The sequence below is a fragment of the Hippoglossus stenolepis genome, chromosome 11 (genome assembly GCF_022539355.2).
Source record: "Hippoglossus stenolepis isolate QCI-W04-F060 chromosome 11, HSTE1.2, whole genome shotgun sequence".
In the NCBI taxonomy this organism is placed as follows: Eukaryota; Metazoa; Chordata; class Actinopteri; order Pleuronectiformes; family Pleuronectidae; genus Hippoglossus; species Hippoglossus stenolepis.
In genome coordinates this window covers 6,461,461-6,482,768 of record NC_061493.1, presented here as the reverse complement: position 1 = coordinate 6,482,768, position 21,308 = coordinate 6,461,461, and the positions used below count along the sequence as shown (strand labels likewise).

Genomic DNA, 21,308 nt, shown 5'->3' with positions numbered 1-21,308 from the left:
CGGGGGGGGAAATCCTATATCTACCCCCGATGCCAAATCGCACACACATTTAATTGTTTTTTTGGTCATGCCCCACCCTTCCACAATAAATCTCATGGAAATCGATTGGGTGATTTTTGCATAATCCTGGTAACAAACAAGCTAACACAGAATAAAACAACTTCTTTGGCAGAGGTAAATAGACATTTTAAAATGGGCAAGCCCTTTAGGAATAAGTATCTGCTAGTCTGATTCTCTTGAACCTGATGGAATACCATCAGGGAACTGGTCCAATTTTACCAGTAAAGAATGAATTGTCTCTGACAAAGGAAACTGAACTGTTGTTTACATCAACTGCTTCTCACCCAGCTCAATCCAGAGACACAGGAATCTGTATTTATAAATAGCCATGTTAATAATACCTTAAAGGGACCAAAAATCTATTTAACAACATTTCCATTACATTCAGGCAGAGCTTGTTACTTGGCTAATCACTCCTTCACTCCAAACATGAAGAATCTATAACAAATGTTTAATAACTGTTTGACAAATCTTTAGTTTGATTCAATGAGCTAAAAGATGTATTTCATGCTCTAGAGTTTCACAATTAAAGTATAAAACATTTAAAGGATAAAACCAATTCAGACACCAAAAATAAGCTGGCCTCCTGCTCTCTGGCTCAGGTGTGCCTCAAAGCTGGAAGACAGGCCAGGTGAGTTTCCGACCCCCTTTTATAGACCCCGCCCCTTTCCCTGGACTTCCTGATACCTTCCATTCCACACAAGATAACTAAAGTTTAAGAATGTAACTGAAGCTCTGCATTGCTCGTGTGTAGGATCTTAACATCAGTATAAACATGTATTTTATTACTCTGAGTACTGATAGAAGATTTCTGAATTTCTACCAACAGCTCAACAGGAATATATTTGTATTTGTAATAAAATCCACAATAGTAAAAACAAGACTGCATAATGGGCATGGTCACTCAGAATAAGAAAGTTGGGTTTGAAGCAGGATTTAAAGTTGGGGAGAAAGTCATTGTCACGGCTTGTGGGACAGTTCCAGAGACATGGGGCTGCACAGCTGAAAGCTCTACACCCCATAGAGCAGAATATCACTACCTTTAATGGAACACATTATACAGAGTAAGTATCATCTTGGTTTGAGCCACAGTGTGATGTCTTCAAATCATTGTACAACAGTGCAAAATATAATAATTACAATTTTAAACTTATTGTTTCAAGTATTTAGTATCAGAATCCGACAAATGCTTATTTAAAAAAAAGGTAATACAAAGAATGGGCCTTGTATCACCTTCTGGGAGAGGGTTTGTCCAGTCAAATTCTCATTGGTCAGTAATTGTCTGACCAATGAGAATTTGATCAGATGAGAGCAAACCGACTGGTCGTACACTGGTCAGCGTGGGGATCTGCTTGGTCAAGTGTCCGGTTTAGACTAAATCACTGTTGATAATGGTTATTGTATATATTTATGGAGTTTATTGTAATTTTGTGAGGCCTGATTATATATTTTATGATGATGATGATGATGATGATGATGATTTAGAATTTGTAATTACTGGTGATTTTGTGCTTGCCATATAAATGCATTTCTGCATTTAACTTGCAATTGAAGCCTGTAATTTTTAGGAATATGATTGTGTGGCTGTCCTGTGGCCACTCCCTGACTTCTCATTGTCACAAAATGTTTGCCTGATAAAGGTCTAGTACCAAAACGTTGCATAATACATTTCTGATTGCAAGTTAGACAGTGTGGGGGAACTTGGTTATATAACAAAACTAAATATTAACATTGTCTGTGATAGTGTGTATGCACATAGAATTTCAGAATGACTGTTAGGGATATACGAGATAATTAGTCTCTATTGCAATATCTATGTAATATCTATTGTAATATCATCACTCCTTTGTACAAGTTGGCTGTGGTGTTTTATTGCCACCGTGTGTGAAAATTAAGCACACATTTCCCATAAACCCTCAGTCATAAAGATAATCATATGCTTCTGAAGAGGATAAACATGTTGATTTGCATTTACCATCTTTCTTTGGCTGGGGGACATCTTTGTGCCTTTAAACCATCACACTACTGTGTGAAATATGTTTCCAATCAGGAGATACAATGACTTCAGTGACTGTAACTCAAGTGTTAATTACTCAAAATGACTGAGGATTATTTATCGGAAGTAATTGCTGCATAAATTCTTGCCTTTTACACACAGAGTGAAACATAACTGTGTCTGTGGGGATTCATTTAAATGAGACGCTGATAGAAAAGTCTGGATTGATCTACATGCCGTCAGTCAACAACCTTAACAGAGGCAATGATGGTGATTGTTGATATGCATCAAACTCATCAAACTGAAATAAAGATCAGAGAGAGAATTTATTTTTTCCCAGCAGTAAATCCAAAGGCAATCTAAATCTGTTTGTGTGCACACACAGTATCAGTGTGTGTATATATATCAGAAAATATATATATATATATATATATATATATATATATATATATCTCATCCATGTCATCTATAATTTGAAATGGAAACAGGAAATCATTTTTAGCCAAGCTGGTGTTATGGGTAGATAACACCAGTTACCAGTTACCAGTTACCACCTGTTGTGCTGGCTGGTCGTCCACCATTTTGATCCAGACTTAACTAGATCAAGGTCCCAACAGTCCCCTTAAAATCATTCAAGCCGGAAACTGCACACACTCATTGGCAGCTGTTTCTCCTTAAGATCTATGAATTATCCCCTGGGAAATTTATGAAAATGTCAATAAAAAGACTTTTGTAACCATGTTAAGAAATTGAAAAATAATTTCTGGGTCCAGCCTTTAATTTATGGTTTATTTCTTGGTCTATGTCTCTTCCTTCCACCATGTGTTGTGTAAAATCTGTTCAGTAGTTTTTGTGTAACTCTGCTAACAAAGAAACAAATTACCCAATCAACAAACCACTGGACAGGGGTAAAAACATAACCTCCTTGGTAGAGGTTAATATCTCTACTACTAACTACTATTGGATTAAATATTGTACAGACATTTGTGGTCCCCATAGGATGAATCTTAGAGACTTGGGTAATTCCCTGACTTTTCCCATCGTGCCACCACAAGGCAGACATTTGTATAAATATAATATGCATTCGTCTTGTATAGGCGTGATCGTAAAAACAAGCTCGCAACATGTAAATTGCATCCACATCACCAATAAAGACTTGATTATAACTTATAACTGGGAAACTAATGTATACCACCTTGCACTTAATAATATGAAAGTGTCTGAAAACCAAACAAATATGGACGCCTCACATCAGCTAAAGTCAGATGTTCAATGAAATTAAAACCTCAATATATGAAATCAATTTAATTTCTTCTCTATAATCATACAACCGTCCACACTACACTTGTTTTCGCATCTGTACCATCCGTCTGTACCATCCGTCTGTACCATCAGTCTGTACCATCCATCTGTACCATCCGTCTGTACCATCCATCTGTACCATCCATCTGTACCATCAGTCTGTACCATCCATCTGTACCATCAGTCTGTACCATCAGTCTGTACCATCAGTCTGTACCATCAGTCTGTACCATCCATCTGTACCATCAGTCTGTACCATCCGTCTGTACCATCAGTCTGTACCATCCGTCTGTACCATCCATCTGTACCATCCGTCTGTACCATCCGTCTGTACCATCAGTCTGTACCATCCGTCTGTACCATCCATCTGTACCATCCGTCTGTACCATCAGTCTGTACCATCAGTCTGTACCATCCATCTGTACCATCAGTCTGTACCATCAGTCTGTACCATCCATCTGTACCATCCATCTGTACCATCAGTCTGTACCATCCATCTGTACCATCCATCTGTACCATCCATCTGTACCATCCATCTGTACCATCCATCTGTACCATCCATCTGTACCATCCATCTGTACCATCCAGCTGTACCATCAGTCTGTACCATCCGTCTGTACCATCAGTCTGTACCATCCAGCTGTACCATCAGTCTGTACCATCAGTCTGTACCATCCATCTGTACCATCCATCTGTACCATCAGTCTGTACCATCAGTCTGTACCATCCATCTGTACCATCCGTCTGTACCATCAGTCTGTACCATCCGTCTGTAATTTTTCTGGTATTTGATGAAAACGGTGTTTAAAGGTCATGATTGACAGCTGTGACTGAGTCCCGATTGGTCAAGCATGTGTATTGGTGGGACCTCAATACTGTGGCTCCATCCCTGATCACTAATGTGTAAACTGGCTCCAAATCCAGATTTGTGCCTATATGTTTCTTTAAATCTATTCAAATCCAACTTTGAAACGTTCTAAGGAGAAATAGTTCCATTTACCTTTGACAAATAAAGGCCACCATATTACTGAGGTCACACTGAAGATCTCTTGTGGTGAGATGGATCCTTTGTCTGAAATCCCAGACCTCACATTTCTCAAGGCCACTAAGTCTCTTGTCTGGTATTTTCTGACGTACAAAACATGAATGGAGGCATTTGTATTAACCGTCTTTTGCTATTAAATATACACATACAGCTCCTCTACCAACAACTCCACTGAAACACCACTGAAATAGTGCAGGTAAATGTTTGGCATGTGCACCCCGGCTTTCTGCTGTGAAGCAGCGTGGCTTTTCTCTTCTCTCACTCACCAGAAAAGGGAAAGAGCGTGTGCATCATTAAAACAAATATTAGAGATTTTAGAGCCAGGGAAGACAGATGAGGATTCTGGGGCATTTTTTGCTGCTGAAATAAGACTAACAATGTATTCTTTGCCAAAGAGTAGATTAAGGGAGACTATTCATTTGTCTTAGTTGATTGTCTCTGTTTTCACACCAATCTTGTTGCACGGCTGCTGCATTCCCACACAGATAAAGCAGTTCTGGTTCACAGTCAGTATGTCAGTCAGTTCTCTGTTGTCTGTGCTGCACTACACTTGCCAACAAATAAGTGAAAGGTGTTGGTAAGAAAACTCAAGTTGTTATTTTGAGCAGAACTGAAAAAAGCAATTTTTGCTTTCAATGAGCCGTCAAGGACGAACATATTGAAGAGGAATGAAGCAACATTTGAATCAGGTAAAATAGACTCCTCTCCTCTCCTCTCCTCTCCTCTCCTCTCCTCTCTTCGTCGTCCCCTCCTCTTCCTCTTCTTCCTCCTCCTTCCTCCTCTCCTCTCCTCTCCTCTCCCCTCTCCTCTCCTCTCCTCTCCTCTCGTTTGTTGTGTCCTCTTCTCTCACCCATATCCTAATTTCCTCTCCTCCTCTCTTGTTTCCTCCACTAGTTTCCTTTCCTTTCCTTTCTCCTTCCATTGTCTTGTATCATTTCCAATGGTTAACGCTGATCAGAGAAACTTCCAATGAAAACATTATCAGACGTGAGTGACCTCTGCAGGGGTCTCAACATACTGTAAGACTGAGAAGTAACGAAAATACAGTTTTGAGCTAGAAAAGAATATTTGTTCTGACCTTCAGAAGAGATTATGATAAAACAATCTGAGGAGGTTTTGAATGAGAACTCTCTGAGGTGAAACGGCTCCACGTCACAGACACAGTGCGACCTGTGATGAAAAGAGCAGTTTCCATAAATGTAGCATGAGTCATCGCTGTCATGACATCATTTTGATTGGCAACGTCAACCTGCATCACACCATGGCAACAGACAGTAACCCACTGTGACATTAAAGTAACAGCTGTACTATACATTTATTTCTGCTGCATAATTAACACTTGTGATACTTTAAGTACTTTTTCTTAATATTTTTGATCATTTACTTTTAAAATCTTGGAAGCAGGACTTTTAATTGTAATGGAGCTACAATTAAAAGTCCTGCTTTTTTTATTGTGGTATTCCTTCCTGCTGCTACTTTTACTTATCAATGAAATGAAATCCAAGTAATTCAGTTTAAGATGGTCTCCAGCAAAGGTACTTTTTGAAGGTGATTTTTTTTGTCCTCTTTTTTGTGCTTTCCTCCCTACTAAGTTAATAGCAGCAGCATCATTGGAGTCAATGTATTTATACATCTTATAATTAGCCTATTGTCATTATTATAGTCACATTAAGATTTTTTAAATAATTCTGGTGGAGTTGGTGGGTGAAGTGAGGGTTGAGAAATTGAGGGTTTTGAAATAAATATTTTATATTGTCTTAATCCAGTCATCTGTACAAAAACAACCCAGATAATACATACATTACATTTGGTTGTTAATACTTTGGATCTTTTACTTTTTGACACAAAGTTTCACTACATGATAGATAAATGTAAAAAATACATATATCGTGATATCTATTGTATGATATTTTACAGGAGAGTATATATAAGCTATTCTAATATTGTTTTTAGTTTCCTATTTCTGTTATCATGACTTTTTTATTATTACTACTATTAATAGGAGTAATAGTATTCTATTTTACTGTATTGTGCTGATAATTTATATAATTCTAATGTATATTGTACATCCTATTCTTAACAAAATAACTGCACTGTATAATATTATATAACAACATTTCACCCCCACTGCGTACATGATCATACCAGAATCATTACGACCACTCTGATCACATCATCATCACTTTGAGATGGTTCACACCATGAGTGGATCGCTAGTGGATTTAGTGATTGCCTTACTTTGTGTGGATCGCTGTAATTTTCGGTGTCATTGTGTTTAGTGTCTAATAGTTCCAATAGCGTTCTATTCTATTCTGTTCTATTCTATTCTATTCTATTCTATTCTGTTCTGTTCTGTTCTGTTCTATTCTATACTATCTTGTTCTATTCTATTCTATTCTATTCTGTTCTGTTCTGTTCTGCTCTGCTCTGTTCTATTTTATTCTATTCTATTATGTTCTATTCTTTTTTTCTGTTCTATCATATTCTGCTCTGTTCTTTTCTATTCTATGCTGTTCTGTTCTATTCTTCTCTGTTCTATCATATTCTGTTTTATTATTTTCTATTCTATTCTGTTCTGTTCTGTTCTATTATTTTCTGTTCTATCATATTATGTTCTATTCTGTACTGCTCTATGCTTTTCTATCATATTCTGTTCTGTTCTATTCTTTTCTGTTCTATCATATTCTGTTGTGTTCTGTTCTGTTCTATCATATTCTATTCTGTTCTATCATGTTCTGTTCTATTCTTTTCTGTTCTATCATATTCTGTTGTGTTCTGTTCTGTTCTATCATATTCTATTCTGTTCTGTTCTATCATATTCTGTTCTATCATATTCCTTTCTATTCTATTCTGTTCTGTCTCTATTCTGTTCTATTCTTTTCTATCATATTCTGTTCTGTTCTATTTTTTTCTGTTCTATCATATTCTATTCTGTCCTGTTCTATCATGTTCTGTTCTATTCTGTTCTATTCTATCTTGTTCTATTCTGTTCTTTTCTTTTCTGTGCTATCATATTCTGTTTTGTTCTGTTCTATTCTTTTCTGTCCTGTTCTATCATGTTCTGTTCTATTCTTTTCTGTTCTATCATATTTTGTTCTATTCTGTTCTGTTCTATTCTTTTCTGTTCTATCATATTCTGTTCTATCATATTCTATTCTGTTCTAGTTTTTTCTGTTCTATCATATTCTATTCTGTCCTGTTCTATCATGTTCTGTTCTATTCTGTTCTATTCTGTTCTGTTCTATTCTGTTCTGTTCTATCTTGTTCTTTTCTTTTCTGTGCTATCATATTCTGTTTTGTTATGTTCTATTCTTTTCTGTCCTGTTCTATCATATTCTATTCTGTCCTGTTCTATTCTATTCTGTTCTATCTTGTTCTATTCTGTTCTTTTCTTTTCTGTGCTATCATATTCTGTTTTGTTCTGTTCTATTCTTTTCTGTCCTGTTCTATCATGTTCTGTTCTATTCTTTTCTGTTCTATCATATTCTGTTCTATTCTGTTCTGTTCTATTCTTTTCTGTTCTATTATATTCTGTTCTATCATATTCTATTCTGTTCTAGTATTTTCTGTTCTATCTGCTATTCTATTCTGTCCTGTTCTATCATATCTTCTGTTCTATTCTGTGCTGTTCTATTCTGTTCTGTTCTATCATATTCCGTTCTGTTTTATTCTATTCTGTTCTATAGATGATTACCTTATCTTTACAGTGGTGTTTTTGCAGCTTGTACTTTCTCTAAGTTAAATAAAGTAACACGATCCAAATACTTCTTCAGGTTTAAGTGAGTGTTTCATGTGACCTAACATGACAGTGCTGCCCCCTGCTGGTCAAATAGCTCACAATGGGAAAAAAGCCTCTTTTCCCCTATTGGCTAATGAACCATCACGTTACTCGGACAAACAAGGAAGTAAAACCAGCTCTTTTGTTTTCGGTTTGAGGGACCAGACTTCAGACCGGTTTACCCACAAAGTTTAAACAGGTACGTTCCATGTTTCATTTATCATCAGTGTGATTATCCCTCCACTCACTTTGACTTGACTGACAACGCGTTGAGTTTCTGTTTGTCTGACACATCCACTCCTCTACACTCCTCTCAGACACCATGAGTGACGTCCCTCTCAACACGCTGGTTCTGATCGGTGTGGGATCCAGCTTCGCCTTATCCAGCCTGTTCTATCGTTTATATCAAGAGAAGAAGAAGGAGCTGGAAAAGCTTAAGGCAGGTGCACAATTAAACCATAAACTTTCATTACACCTGTAGTTTCATAATCATTCAATATATATATATATATATATTTCTCTCTTTTAGGAAATACCCATCTTCAAACCAGACCAACATCTGGTCCAAGTACTGAAAGCGTCGCCCCACAGGAGACTCCAGTATGTTGCTGTGGAAGGTACAACACCTCAAAACAGGAAATTCACATTGACGTGAACTAGTGCAGTAAAGCTGTTTGTTCTGTTCTGCTCTCTTGTCCTGTGTTGATGCTCTGGAGCGACTTCAGAATTATTCCTTGTCATTAGTGACTTCTCCTCAAACAGTTCTACAATATACTGTCACTTTTTACTGTTTGTGTGCAGAGCTTTTTATAAACAGTCTATGGTGCACAGTGAAGTTTGTGTTCATTCTACCTGGTTTATCTGCAGTGAAGATTTTAAAGTCAATATCTTTCATAAAATGAAACTGAATTTGCTTTATTACTTTTCCCCTGTGGTTTATATATATGGTTAAATGGTTTAATTAACTGCAGTTATGTGTTCATACATTTGATGTCAGAAATCAGAGGTCTGTTCAGCAACTGACACTAATGTTCAGGCCTAAGGTCACGACTTTTCAAAATAGTGCCGCTGTAGAAGATGTTCAACTCAGACTGAAAGCAACCTGCCCCGCCCCCACTGACTGCTACTGCTGGTCACCCCTTTATTCAAGTTTCATATATATACATAACATATAAAGTGTCCGATCGTACCAAAATTCCCACTGGCCCATTGTCGAGACGTGCCAAATGCGAAGCCGATAAGATGAACTTATCTTGAGATATGCCTTGCACTTACAGAAAGATTTCCTGCATGTCTTTTCCACAGGTCGGGTCCAGGCGGACGGGGAGCCTCTGGCCAGCCGGTTCGTCCCACGATGCTTTGGTGTGATTCAGAAGATCGCCGTGGAGGAACACTGGAAATACTGGAACAACTTCACCAGGACGTGGTACACTAGACTTGAGAAGGTGTCAAAAATGGCTCTTCATTAATGTACATTTTAACAACAATTTGTTTCATTTCTCCAGGAATTCTCGGACAACGAATAAGAAAGAGACCAGCAACTCTGTGCCCTTCAGCCTGATCAGCCCTGGAGCCTACATGACTGACTTGTACGTGAAAGTGCAGAACCCTCTGGAGGCCTCCGGCTGCCCCCTGGAGAGGGTCTACCACAAATTAAGACGTTCTGAGGAGGGCTTGGTGAACCTGGCGTTGCAGGGCCTCAGCGGGGAGAAACCTGTGGCGATGGTGGAGAGCGAGGAGCTGCTGCGGGTGGGGAGCATCCTGACCGGGTTCGGGGAGGTGGTGCTGGAGGGAGGCCAGGTGATGAGGCTGCAGGCGCCGCAGGACGACCGCAAATACATGCTGGTAGCCACCGACTACAGGAGCTTTATAGACAGGCACGAGAGTTCAGCCACCATGTGGAAGACGCTCACTGCTGTCACCGGCCTCACAGGGGCGTCTCTGCTAGCAGGGGTCATTTACAACTTAGTAGGAAAACAGGATGACAGGTCAAAGTAGGCTTGAAGAGGAGGATCTTGCAGGTTGGATGACTGCTGAAGCTGTTGTGTCAGTTTCTTGGGTGTAAAACGGCATCAGGTGTTTTGTCAAGTTAGGTTCACATCACACGTTTTTGATTTTGGATATTTTGGATAAAAATACTGTCGCAGCTTTAGATTTCTTTCACTGCAGACAAGTGCTTTCTAACTAAAGTGACCGCGAGATGCAAAACACATCACTATTGGCCGAATGTCTTTTTATAGCTGGGCAATAATTCAATAATTATAACAATAGCATTTGCATCAATAACAATGTAACAAAGGTTCAATATGCATCAGTATATTGATAATGCATTGTGTAAGCACTGAGGAGGTATAACACAAAATCTTTTTGTCATATACTATTAGATACTGACTGAAACTTATTATTTTTGGCCATATCGTCCAGCCCTAATGTCTCACAAAATATATTAACAAGACCTAAAACAGGATAGCAAGCAACAGTATTTATTGTTTGTGATCAGACAGATCCCAAGTACATAATGTGTTGTCTGTTACATTGTGTACTTATTATTGTACTTTAATATATTCTGTGGTATTGTGTTGTATTTACTCAAGGCTTGTTGTGTTTCACTCCTCAGAGCCTCCAAACTAATCCGACCACTTCAGAAATGTGTTCTTATCTTATCTTTCTCTATGATAAGTCTCCATCATACACAAATCCTAAACCTGATGTGAACCAAGTCTTTTAAGTGTTTGACTATTTTTCTTCTGATGCTGGTGTTGAACTCAGGGTCTGATAAAGACAATTAAAAAGTCGGTAAGCCTAAAAGTGTCGACATAGAGAAGGTGAATTCCTAACAGATACTGTCACTAAAGATTAGTGAGGGAACAAATCATAGAATCATACATTTAAGTATTTTACCTCCTATGATTGATCAACTTTAAAAGTAATAAAATCAAAACTACTTTATCAAGGGAACATTGTATTTTTTGAATAAGTTTTTTTTAAATAATTTTGCAGAATTGCATTATCGTGACAAATCGAATTAAACTTACATTTTTAGGATTTTTTTGCTTTTATTTTTCTTTGCAGGGCTTTTACTGTGAATCTGATAAGAGAAATAATTCTCAGTCTGAGATTCCAGACAGTAAATCTGAATATACTCTGATTAAGACCACGTCAATTTAGCTGCTTTTTTTCTACCTCTTAAATCATTAAGATTTGACTCTATTGCCGTTGGTCCTTTGGTCAGTTTGTAGAGGGTGATGGCAACAAACACTGATGGAAGAAATCCCTTCACAGGTGGTGGTTTTACTCATGTCTGTAATAATAACTGTAATAAAAATATATTTTCAAATCCGACATTTCGTGTTGAGACAAATGATTCTTCAACACATACCATTTCCAAACAGAGTCTTTTTCCTTTATTTGGAAAGTGAGGTTCATAACACCCATCCCTCTTGACTTCGCACTATGAGATACAAATGTACTATTTGCGTCAACTATACAGAGCAGATGCTGTTGGTTACCAGTGGCAGAAATCTGCTGCTGAGGATAAAACTTAACAGCCCGAATCCCTTTATTCACACATTTTTCAAGTTTTACAGAATCCTCTTCGTCAATTGCTCCTCATCATTCACCCTCCTCTTCCGATGACTCCTCAGCCTCCTCCAGCCACTGGATGAACTTCTGAAGCTGTTGGTGCAGAGCAGAAATGCTGCGTTATTGAAAACACAGTGAGAACTGGTGATGAAGAGGAGGAGGAGGGAGCTAAAGGCAACAACTGCAGCTACAGTGAAGTCAAATGCACTACAACTAAGCGCTGCCTTATTGAAAACAAATGAAATAATGAACGATAGATTAAAAACACAAACACCTCAACAAACTTACAATGCAAACGTTCACAGATTTTCTCAGACAATACCAGAACACAATGCTGCTTAAAAGGGTAATGTTCATATGAATCATTGTCTCACTACTGTGATGTTACAATATGTTCATCTGTTTCTCAAACGGTGAGTAATGGTACCACAAACATTCTATATTCTAGTATTTAAATGTGGTTTCTTAAGGGTTTAGGCTTTTGTTCAGTTGCCGTACAGTAACAAATAGGGCTACAAACCTGTAACTACCAATGTGTAGCAGAGATAACGTAATGAGGCTTTAAGGGAACTGTTGGGCCTTGACGTAACTATGTGCTAGGGCTGGGCGATATGACTTCAAATCAATATCACGCTTATTTCAAACTTTTACCTCAATTACGATTAACGAACGATTATTTTATGTATCTCCTAGTCTCTGTTGCGCTTCACACAAACTGTCGACCACATTTATTTAGTTATTAATCGCTGGTATTGGATCATGAATCCGAATCGTTCTGGCTGTCTGCGCCACGTTACGTCTCAAGTTGTGTGTGGCATTTGAACTGCATGCACAAGCAAAATGTTGGAGTGTTAAAATACATTTCTCATAAAGCGAAATCAAACAAACACAAAGTAAACTTCAGTACTGTTCAGGTCCTAATAACTTCTGATTAGTGTTGGTGTTTATTGTTAACGTGTAAAGTGAATGCTGTCAGCGGGGGAGTGAGGAAGGAGGACATGCTGCAAGGTAATACAGCGCGGAACTTAGTGGAGACCCCAAAGTTTGTGAATGCACATATTGGGAAAGTATAAACCGAAAATGAATAAACGTGAGATACATTTGTGGTTAATTGCCCAGCTCTACTGTGCTCTACTGAGTGCTTTTCTAGTTTAAATGGTGTTTTAATGCATTGTATTCATTATGTTACGCATTTTGAATCACCCTCATGTTTGCAGTAAGCAATGTTTCCTCTGATTAGAAAACCCCCCCCCAAAAAACTGAAAGGCGAATTCCTCTACTGTCAATTGGAAATTAGTCAATCGTTGTTTTTTTCCAGATTCACCCGCTTATGCCTGATAATTTTTGGGAAAATTAAGTATTTTATTCTCCACTGGGACCAGGTGGAAACACAAAACTTTATTATTTGTTTAAATATTCTTAACCACATCAACCAAACTTTAACCCTTTATTGTGTAACTTTTACGTGTATCCTGTGTAAGCCAGTTAACCCTGTACCTACCCCCTGGTTCTTGCGGAGCTGCCTACTCTTGTCGGTTGTCGCTCCCTGGGAGAACCAGCGTAGTATCATCTCTTCCTCCAGGATCTCCAGCTGGTACATGTTCATCAGGACCTGGATGGGAAGAGTCATCAGCATCAACAACTTTTTTTGTAAGCAGAGTTTGATCTTCTTCTGAGTGAACCTGGCAGTGGTGACCTACCTTTACCATGGCCACCCAGTGGCTCTCCTGCTCCAGGAAGAACTCTTCGAAGGCGGACAGACAGTCCAGATGGTCCCGAGCTCTCTTCACATAGTTCTTAAACACTGGGGCCCACTTCTTCAATAACTAAGAGGAGCAGAAAGAAACATAGAAAAATAAATTCATGGTATTTATTTATATCTTGTCTACAGTGACATACACATACTGTATTAAAAATACATAATTTCAGCTTATTCACCGGCAGGAGAACTGCAACATATTGTGAGGCCGTGAGCTGAGAGCCCTGCTGCTGAAACGGGTACTCCAGAACCACTCTGGTTAAAATCTGCATCACCTCCTTCAGAGTGATATTGTATGCGTACCTGGAGAGAAAATTTGTGACAGACTGAATTTCCAATAGCTTAGAAATACAGTAACACAACTGCAGTTATAAGTTCCTCCTTACTTGAGAGAGTTGATCTCAAGAACAAGGTTGTCACATCTGATATTCTCCTCCAAGCCTCTCTGCAGAGTCCCCATCACCTCCAACTGGAAGACTGGACATCAACAACCAAAGAAGAAGAGTCAGACAACAGGAAGTGTCCACCCAAGATACAACAGGAAAGTTATCACTCACTTAAAAAAAAATATATATATATATATACACACTACCGTTCAAAAGTTTGGGGTCACCCAGACAATTTCGTGTTTTCCATGAAAACTCACTTTTATTTATCAAATGAGTTGCAAAATGAATAGAAAATATAGTCAAGACATTGACAAGGTTAGAAATAATGATTTTTATTTGAAATATTAATTTTGTTCTTCAAACTTTGCTTTCGTCAAAGAATGCTCCATTTGCAGCAATTACAGCATTGCAGACCTTTGGCATTCTAGCTGTTAATTTGTTGAGGTAATCTGTAGAAATTTCACCCCACGCTTCCTGAAGCACCTCCCACAAGTTGGATTGGCTTGATGGGCACTTCTTGTGTACCATACGGTCAAGCTGCTCCCACAACAGCTCAGATCTGGTGACTGCGCTGGCCACTCCATTACAGACAGCATACCAGCTGCCTGCTTCTTCCTAAATAGTTCTTGCATAATTTGGAGGTGTGCTTTGGGTCATTGTCCTGTTGTGGAGGAAATTGGCTCCAATCAAGCGCTGTCCACAGGGTATGGCATGGCGTTGCAAAATGGAGTGATAGCCTTCCTTATTTAAAATCCCTTTTACCTTGTACAAATCTCCCACTTTACCAGCACCAAAGCAGCCCCAGACCATCACATTACCTCCACCATGCTTGACAGATGGCGTCAGGCACTCTTCCAGCATCTTTTCACCTGTTCTGCGTCTCACAAATGTTCTTCTGTGTGATCCAAACACCTCAAACTTTGATTCGTCTGTCCATAACACTTTTTTCCAATCTTCCTCTGTCCAATGTCTGTGTTCTTTTGCCCATATCAATCTTTTCTTTTTATTGGCCAGTCTCAGATATGGCTTTTCTTTGCCTCTCTGCCTAGAAGGCCAGCATCCCGAGTCGCCTCTTCACTGTAGACGTTGACACTGGCGTTTTGCGGGTACCATTTAAAGAAGCTGCCAGTTGAGGACCTGTGAGGCGTCTATTTCTCAAACTAGAGACTCTAATATACTTGTCTTCTTGCTGAGTTGTGCACCGGGGCCTCCCACTTCTCTTTCTACTCTGGTTAGAGCCCGTTTGTGCTGTTCTCTGAAGGGAGTAGTACACACCGTTGTAGGAAATTTTCAGTTTCTTCGCAATTTCTCGCATGGAATAGCCTTCATTTCTAAGAACAAGAATAGACTGGTGAGTTTCACATGAAAGTTCTCTTTTTCTGGCCATTTTGAGAGTATAATCGAACCCACAAATGTGATGCTCCAGATACTCAACTAGCTCAAAGGAAGGCCAGTTTTATAGCTTCTCTCACCAGCAAAACAGTTTTCAGCTGTGCTAACATAATTCACAAGGGTTTTCAAGGGTTTTCTAATCATCCATTAGTCTTCTAAGGCGATTAGCAAACACAATGTACCATTAGAACACTGGAGTGATAGTTGCTGGAAATGGGCCTCTATACACCTATGTAGATATTTCATTAAAAACCAGACGTTTCCACCTAGAATAGTCATTTACCACATTAACAATGTATAGAGTGTATTTCTGATTAATTTAATGTTATCTTCATTGAAAAACAGTGCATTTCTTTGAAAAATAAGGAAATTTCAAAGTGACCCCAAACCTTTGAACGGTAGTGTATGTGTGTGTATATATATATATATATATATATATATATATATATCACAGAGGGCCATAAGCTCCTCTTTTTGTAAATAACTGATTTAGAGCACACTCTAATATAGAGTGTAATGTGTTTCAATCTTTCCAAATAACTTTTACACTTTAATGGAAGGTATCGTAGAAATAACTTTGGAATCTGGTTGTAGTTACAGATCAACCGGAGACAACATTTAGATATTTCTCTTGAATAACCCTATGAGACAAATTGTGATTTGTAAATATGGGCTATACAAATAAAATTTGATTGATTGATTGATTGAATTTGAAAGCACTTGAGGATTTCCAGAGAATTTAAACCCAAGTAAATTTTCCTTCAATATTCACTCGGTACATAAAACTTTGTATATTATACATCTTTGTGATATGATTTCCTTTACTCACATGTTGAAGCACCCTACTCCAAGCTATTCAATATTTTTTGCAGAAAACACCCTAAGAAATTTTAGACACATCCAATAGAACCTTACTAATTATATTCCAATGTTACATAGAACAATGGCATTATAAAAAGAACTAACACAAATGTAACAGCCCTGTGATCGGATACACATCTATTCCAGTTACAACTGAACGAACATTTCAGGTAAACATACAAGGGAATACAGAGTAAATTGCACCAAGAAAACAATAAGTAGATAAATTTGCTGCTTTTCTCTGATTTATATAATTTTATTATCACTTTCTTATACTTGTATTTGTGCTGTATTGTTGTCTAATGCTGTATCTGCTATTAATTATTTAATATTGTTTGCCCTCAATTCCTCTGTATTAGTTTGTAAAGCACCTTGTCACTGTGTTTTGAAAGATGTAATATGAATAAACTGTTTATTCACTTGTTATCATATTATTATTATTACTGGGTGAAAGGCAGACATACAAGCAAACTGAGAACATCCCATCAGTCTCAGGAAAGTTTTTGTCAGGGCAATTTCTCGATTTCTGAAGTTATATCGACAAAATCATAGAAAATAATCAATATTTGCAGCTCCACATTATTAAATTCTAGTATGTAATGTTTCTTATTTTCACTGAAAGTATTAGGAAATTCCTGTGAAATTAAAGGAAGAACTGAGGCAGAGATTGGCGATTATCACAGGTCTTGATGGTATTTTGTCTCTTTGGACAGTAGGGGGCAACCATGGTGACCCCTCTCACCTTTATCATCATCCATCTCAGGAGAGGGGATCACTGGATCGTCTGGATCCTCGGGCTCGCTGTCCTCACTTTCACTCTCAACGTCAGGGTTCAACACCAAACCTGGTGAATATGACACAAATAAAAAGCTGTTGGAACTTGGACTGCAGCATCATGGGAAAGGCCACTTCGACAAACTTTGAGGATGCTGTCGTACCCCAGAGACACTGGGCCAACTCCTCATCCTCTGTGTCGTCCAGGCTGCTGGCCTTCCAGATGTAGCCTTGTCCCTCTGCTCCAACCTCTGCTGGACTGAATACTGGACGACAGACGATTATACAGCATGTGTCAGGAATAGAAACCATTAAACAGTTTGACAACTTGTGAATTTATCAATACACACCTTTCTGTTTGGTTTTGTCTTTACTTTGACCAACCTCAGCATCATCACTGAGGAATTCATCATCATCCTCCTCCTCCTCCTCCTCTGGATGGTGCATGGACACCACGGTGCCCTCTGGTAGAGATAGGTTTGGTCCAATCACCACCTGGAAAACAGTTCAGAGGGAAACCAATTAAAAGTCCAGGCATCCTATAAATGTTGGTGCCAGTGTTGAATGCTGGGAAATCATGTTGGAACACAGAAATTGATGAATAGAAATTTTGAAAGAGAAATACAGTGGACACATCCAGAAAGACAATGATCTCGCCACCAGGGGTTCTTCTAAATGACACTTATAACTGTTAAGCAAGTGCTTTCTCAAAAGTACATAAGAGTATTAGGGCCAGGTATAAGCGAATAGTAATGAAATAATAAAGCAGATTAAAGTTTAAATACGGTTGTAACATAGCCAATAATATTCATAAATAAATCATTGGGGCTGGGCGATATGACTTCAAATCAATATCACGATTATTTTAAAACATTGATCTCTTATCTCGATAACGATTGATGAACGATTTTTTGAGCAACTCACTCATCGCAGGTCAACAAGTGATTCTGCTCTTTTCTAATCACACACTTAGAACTGATCTTTATGAAAACCTGCTGAATTCATATTTATTTTCATGGATAAACGAGGCAAAGCTTCTTCTGCAACACTGAAGATAAAACATTGAGTTGCGTCATAATCTGTGGGAAGAACTACTCTCCTGTCTAAACGAGTGTGTTTGTGTGTATCTCTGTTGTTCTTCACACAAACTGATGATCACATATATTTAGTTATTAATCGATGATGTCGGATCATGAATCCGGATCATTCCAGTCTCTTTAACACTGATGTCCTGGCTGTGCGCGTCACGTTACGTCTCGAGTTGTGTGTGAACTGCCTGCACACAAATTGTCTTTTTTCAATGTGTTTAAATATGTGTCCCAAAAACTCTACAGCGAATTAAAAATAAAAACACAAAGTAAACTTCAAGTCCTGTTTGTGTCCTAGTAACTTCTTATCAGTTTTGGTGTTTATTGTTAACGTGTATAGTGAGCGCAGGTCAGCAGGGGAGTGAGGACATGCAGCAGTGTAATACAGCACAGCACGTAGCAAAAACCTGACAGTTCCTGAATGCACACATCGGAGAAAGTATTAAACGAATTAACCGTCATGAGCAAGATTATAGCGGTGAGATCTTATAAATGTTGCTTTAGATAAATGTTTGGTTAATTGCCCAGCTCTATAAATGATATATACTTACATTATATGCCAGGACACACTGTTTGTTCAGCATCACACCTTCTTTGACCTCAGCCTTGTCACAGACCACAGACTGGCTGATCACCACGTTGCTGGCAATGTGAACATTATTCCATATGTAGGCATGATTCAGGATGACGTTGTCACCTGATGTGATAAAATATTACAAATGTTAATCCCAATTATTATAACTCACACTTCCACTCTTTAATAGTGCTGGTTGGTCAGCTCACCTATGGTGCAGTTGTTACCGATGATGCTGTCAGAAATGTGACAGTTGGCACCGATGCTGGTGTCACAGCCGATGAGAACGTTCTCCTCCATCTGGCTGCCTTGGCCCAGGCTGACTCCGGACCCTCTGTAGACATTGTGGCGAGAGAACGTGCAGCTCCGTCCCTCCTGGTCTGTGAAGTTAGCCTCCGGGGTGAGCGGGTAGACCCACCGCCGTACGAGGTCCGACGACACCGAATCATACATGAGCAAGTTGGACACTCTAACACCGTAACCATCCTTGGTGACGTGCATGTGTATCTGGTTTCCCAGGATCTAAAGCAAGAAAATGAATTATGACCTGGGTTTTCTTAAATAGCAGCAAATACAGTCCAACATTCCAATAAGTTTACAATGGTTGTGATACCTCTTCATTGACCAAGATTCCTCTGACAAAGTCATCCCTCGTCTGATAATCAAAATTGTCAGTGTAAAGCTCAGCAACCTGAAAATGAGAGAATAAATGTTACTACAGAAAATGAAGTGATTTAACTGTTCCTGACTGTTTTGAAACTGACCTGTGGGGAGCAGATACTGATGTGGCAGTCGAGAAGGTCGTGTCTGATTTCAAACTCATCACTGATACTGTGGAAAATGTTCTGCAAAACAGAAACAGGAGCAACTGTCATTCTTCAATTCAAAGCTGTTTTCAGACATGAAGTCCGGAAAATATCCAGACATTTTCCAAAATATGCCTTTCACACATGAAGAACGCAGCAGGAGATTATTCACAACAGGAAATTGTCCAGAACATTCAGGTAAAATTCAGCTGCAGAAAGCAGGTGTTTATTTAGAGCCCATCATGACCGATGTTAGACCCTCATCGCCCAAAGCTCTCTAATCTCACTGTCTTTCCAAGTTGACATCTTCACCAGTGTCTTTTACGTGTATATCTTTTTTCATCCTGTGATATTTGTATTTTTTCAGTTTCAAGTCCAATGTCCACTTACTCGCTGTGAATGTTAAGGACATTTTCCTGATGTATTCTCACATCGGCTCAATCTGCCTTTTTACAAACATTTTACTAGTTGGCTGACAGGAAAAGTTACATAAAAAGTGATGAACATCTGACACCGACATTTGTTTTCTCACATACAGCCCCTGTGGGCTACAATACAACCCCTAGGTTCAGGAAAATGTCCAGACGTCAGTGCATGTCTGTAAGGAGCAGAGTTGAATTATGTTGAATATGTGATATAACACCAGTGAGGCTGCCTGTTACCATGGGAAACTGTAGCTTCTTCAGCCCATGTGTCTTCTGGTAATGTAAAATCCGCTGGCTCTTGCTGTCAATAGCAACAATGACATCATCTTCCTCACAACGAGACCTGTGGCCTGGTGATGATTCCTTGAACATCATCGTCATCACCGAGATGTTCTTCTCTGTCTTTCGACGATGCCTGGGTATCATCATGACATAGAACAAATATTTTGGATTAGAGCAAACCATCATCATTCCTCCTAACTATATAAAATAGATTTTGAGTATCTCTAACCTGTGCACTTGCAGTGCCTGGCTGATATCAATATTCGATACCACGTGTCCATAAACCAGCACAAAGTCTGAGCGGACAAGGTTCTTTGCATCCACGTCCCTGAGCACATCCCCCAGGGAGCGGTACAGGTCTGAGGTGATGATGTGGACTGTGTTGGGAGAGGTGGGCCGACACCACTTTGACTTTCTGTCAGACACAGTTTCAGGTCAGTTATCTGTCACCGACACAGGAAAGCTCCTCACACAGAAACAGAGAAACTTACAGCAGATGATCCTTGATCTTACTGGCCATCCAGCAGCAGAACACGAAGGTCTCCTGCACCCCGGTGGATGTGAGGAACTCCAGCGTGTAGTCGATCATGGCAACGTTACCCAGCGGCAGCAGAGCCTGCATCAGTGACAGATGGTGTTAGAGGTTAGAAGCTGAACGTGATGCATGAGGCTGGAAACAGCTTCCTCGGGGTTATTAAACCAAAGCAACACCACAGCTCGACCAGGGAGGTCTCACTGGGCTCGTTCAGCTACATTACAGAAGATTCATCAGTGACTGTGCTGCTCTGTCACTGTTTAGTGCGTGGACAGAAGTTAGCTAGCATTAGCATCGCAGCTAGCTGCCTACCCGTGGCTGGTCTTTGGTCACAGGGAAGAACCTCCGGTTGAAGCTGTCAGCGACTAAAACAGCCTGAAGCGGCTGCTCCTCTTCCTCCTGTTCTCCTGCTCCCTTTCTGCCTGGAAGACCAGAGCCAGAGCGGCTGTGTTTTCCTCCTTTACCGGCCATGACTCCTTGTGACTGTCTGACTCCACCACAACTACTACTACTGCTGCTTTCGTCAGACACAAGGACGGAGGCCGCGTGGGACAATCTTCCTCCCTCGGTTGTAAAGCAGTTTAGTGTTCGCAATATTTTCATATACCGACTGGCTTGTACACATATTCTACACTGCAGTTATTACAGTAAATAATTTAA

At 39.3% G+C, this 21,308-nt stretch overlaps 2 protein-coding genes across 2 annotated transcripts; one reads left to right on the top strand and one right to left on the bottom strand.

Annotated features, from left to right (window-relative positions):
• Positions 1-8,276: 8,276 nt before the first annotated feature.
• On the top strand, positions 8,277-11,523 carry LOC118117939 (mitochondrial ubiquitin ligase activator of nfkb 1-A). Its single transcript, XM_035170626.2, has 5 exons — positions 8,277-8,380; positions 8,499-8,620; positions 8,711-8,798; positions 9,487-9,607; positions 9,687-11,523. Exons 2-5 carry the CDS (start codon positions 8,504-8,506, stop codon positions 10,177-10,179), a joined length of 819 nt encoding a protein of 272 aa, XP_035026517.1. The 5' UTR covers positions 8,277-8,380; positions 8,499-8,503; the 3' UTR covers positions 10,180-11,523.
• A 39-nt stretch (positions 11,524-11,562) lies between these two features.
• On the bottom strand, positions 11,563-21,191 carry eif2b5 (eukaryotic translation initiation factor 2B, subunit 5 epsilon). The gene is made up of 16 exons (XM_035170625.2): positions 20,961-21,191; positions 20,605-20,729; positions 20,343-20,528; positions 20,069-20,246; positions 19,365-19,445; positions 19,214-19,291; positions 18,810-19,122; positions 18,578-18,723; positions 17,289-17,433; positions 17,103-17,204; positions 16,907-17,008; positions 13,909-13,999; positions 13,702-13,825; positions 13,464-13,589; positions 13,265-13,375; positions 11,563-11,856 (listed from the first exon to the last, which is right to left on the bottom strand). The coding sequence occupies exons 1-16, from the start codon at positions 21,117-21,119 to the stop codon at positions 11,794-11,796; spliced, it is 2,130 nt and encodes a 709-aa protein (XP_035026516.2). The 5' UTR covers positions 21,120-21,191; the 3' UTR covers positions 11,563-11,793.
• Between the last annotated feature and the right edge of the window lie 117 nt (positions 21,192-21,308).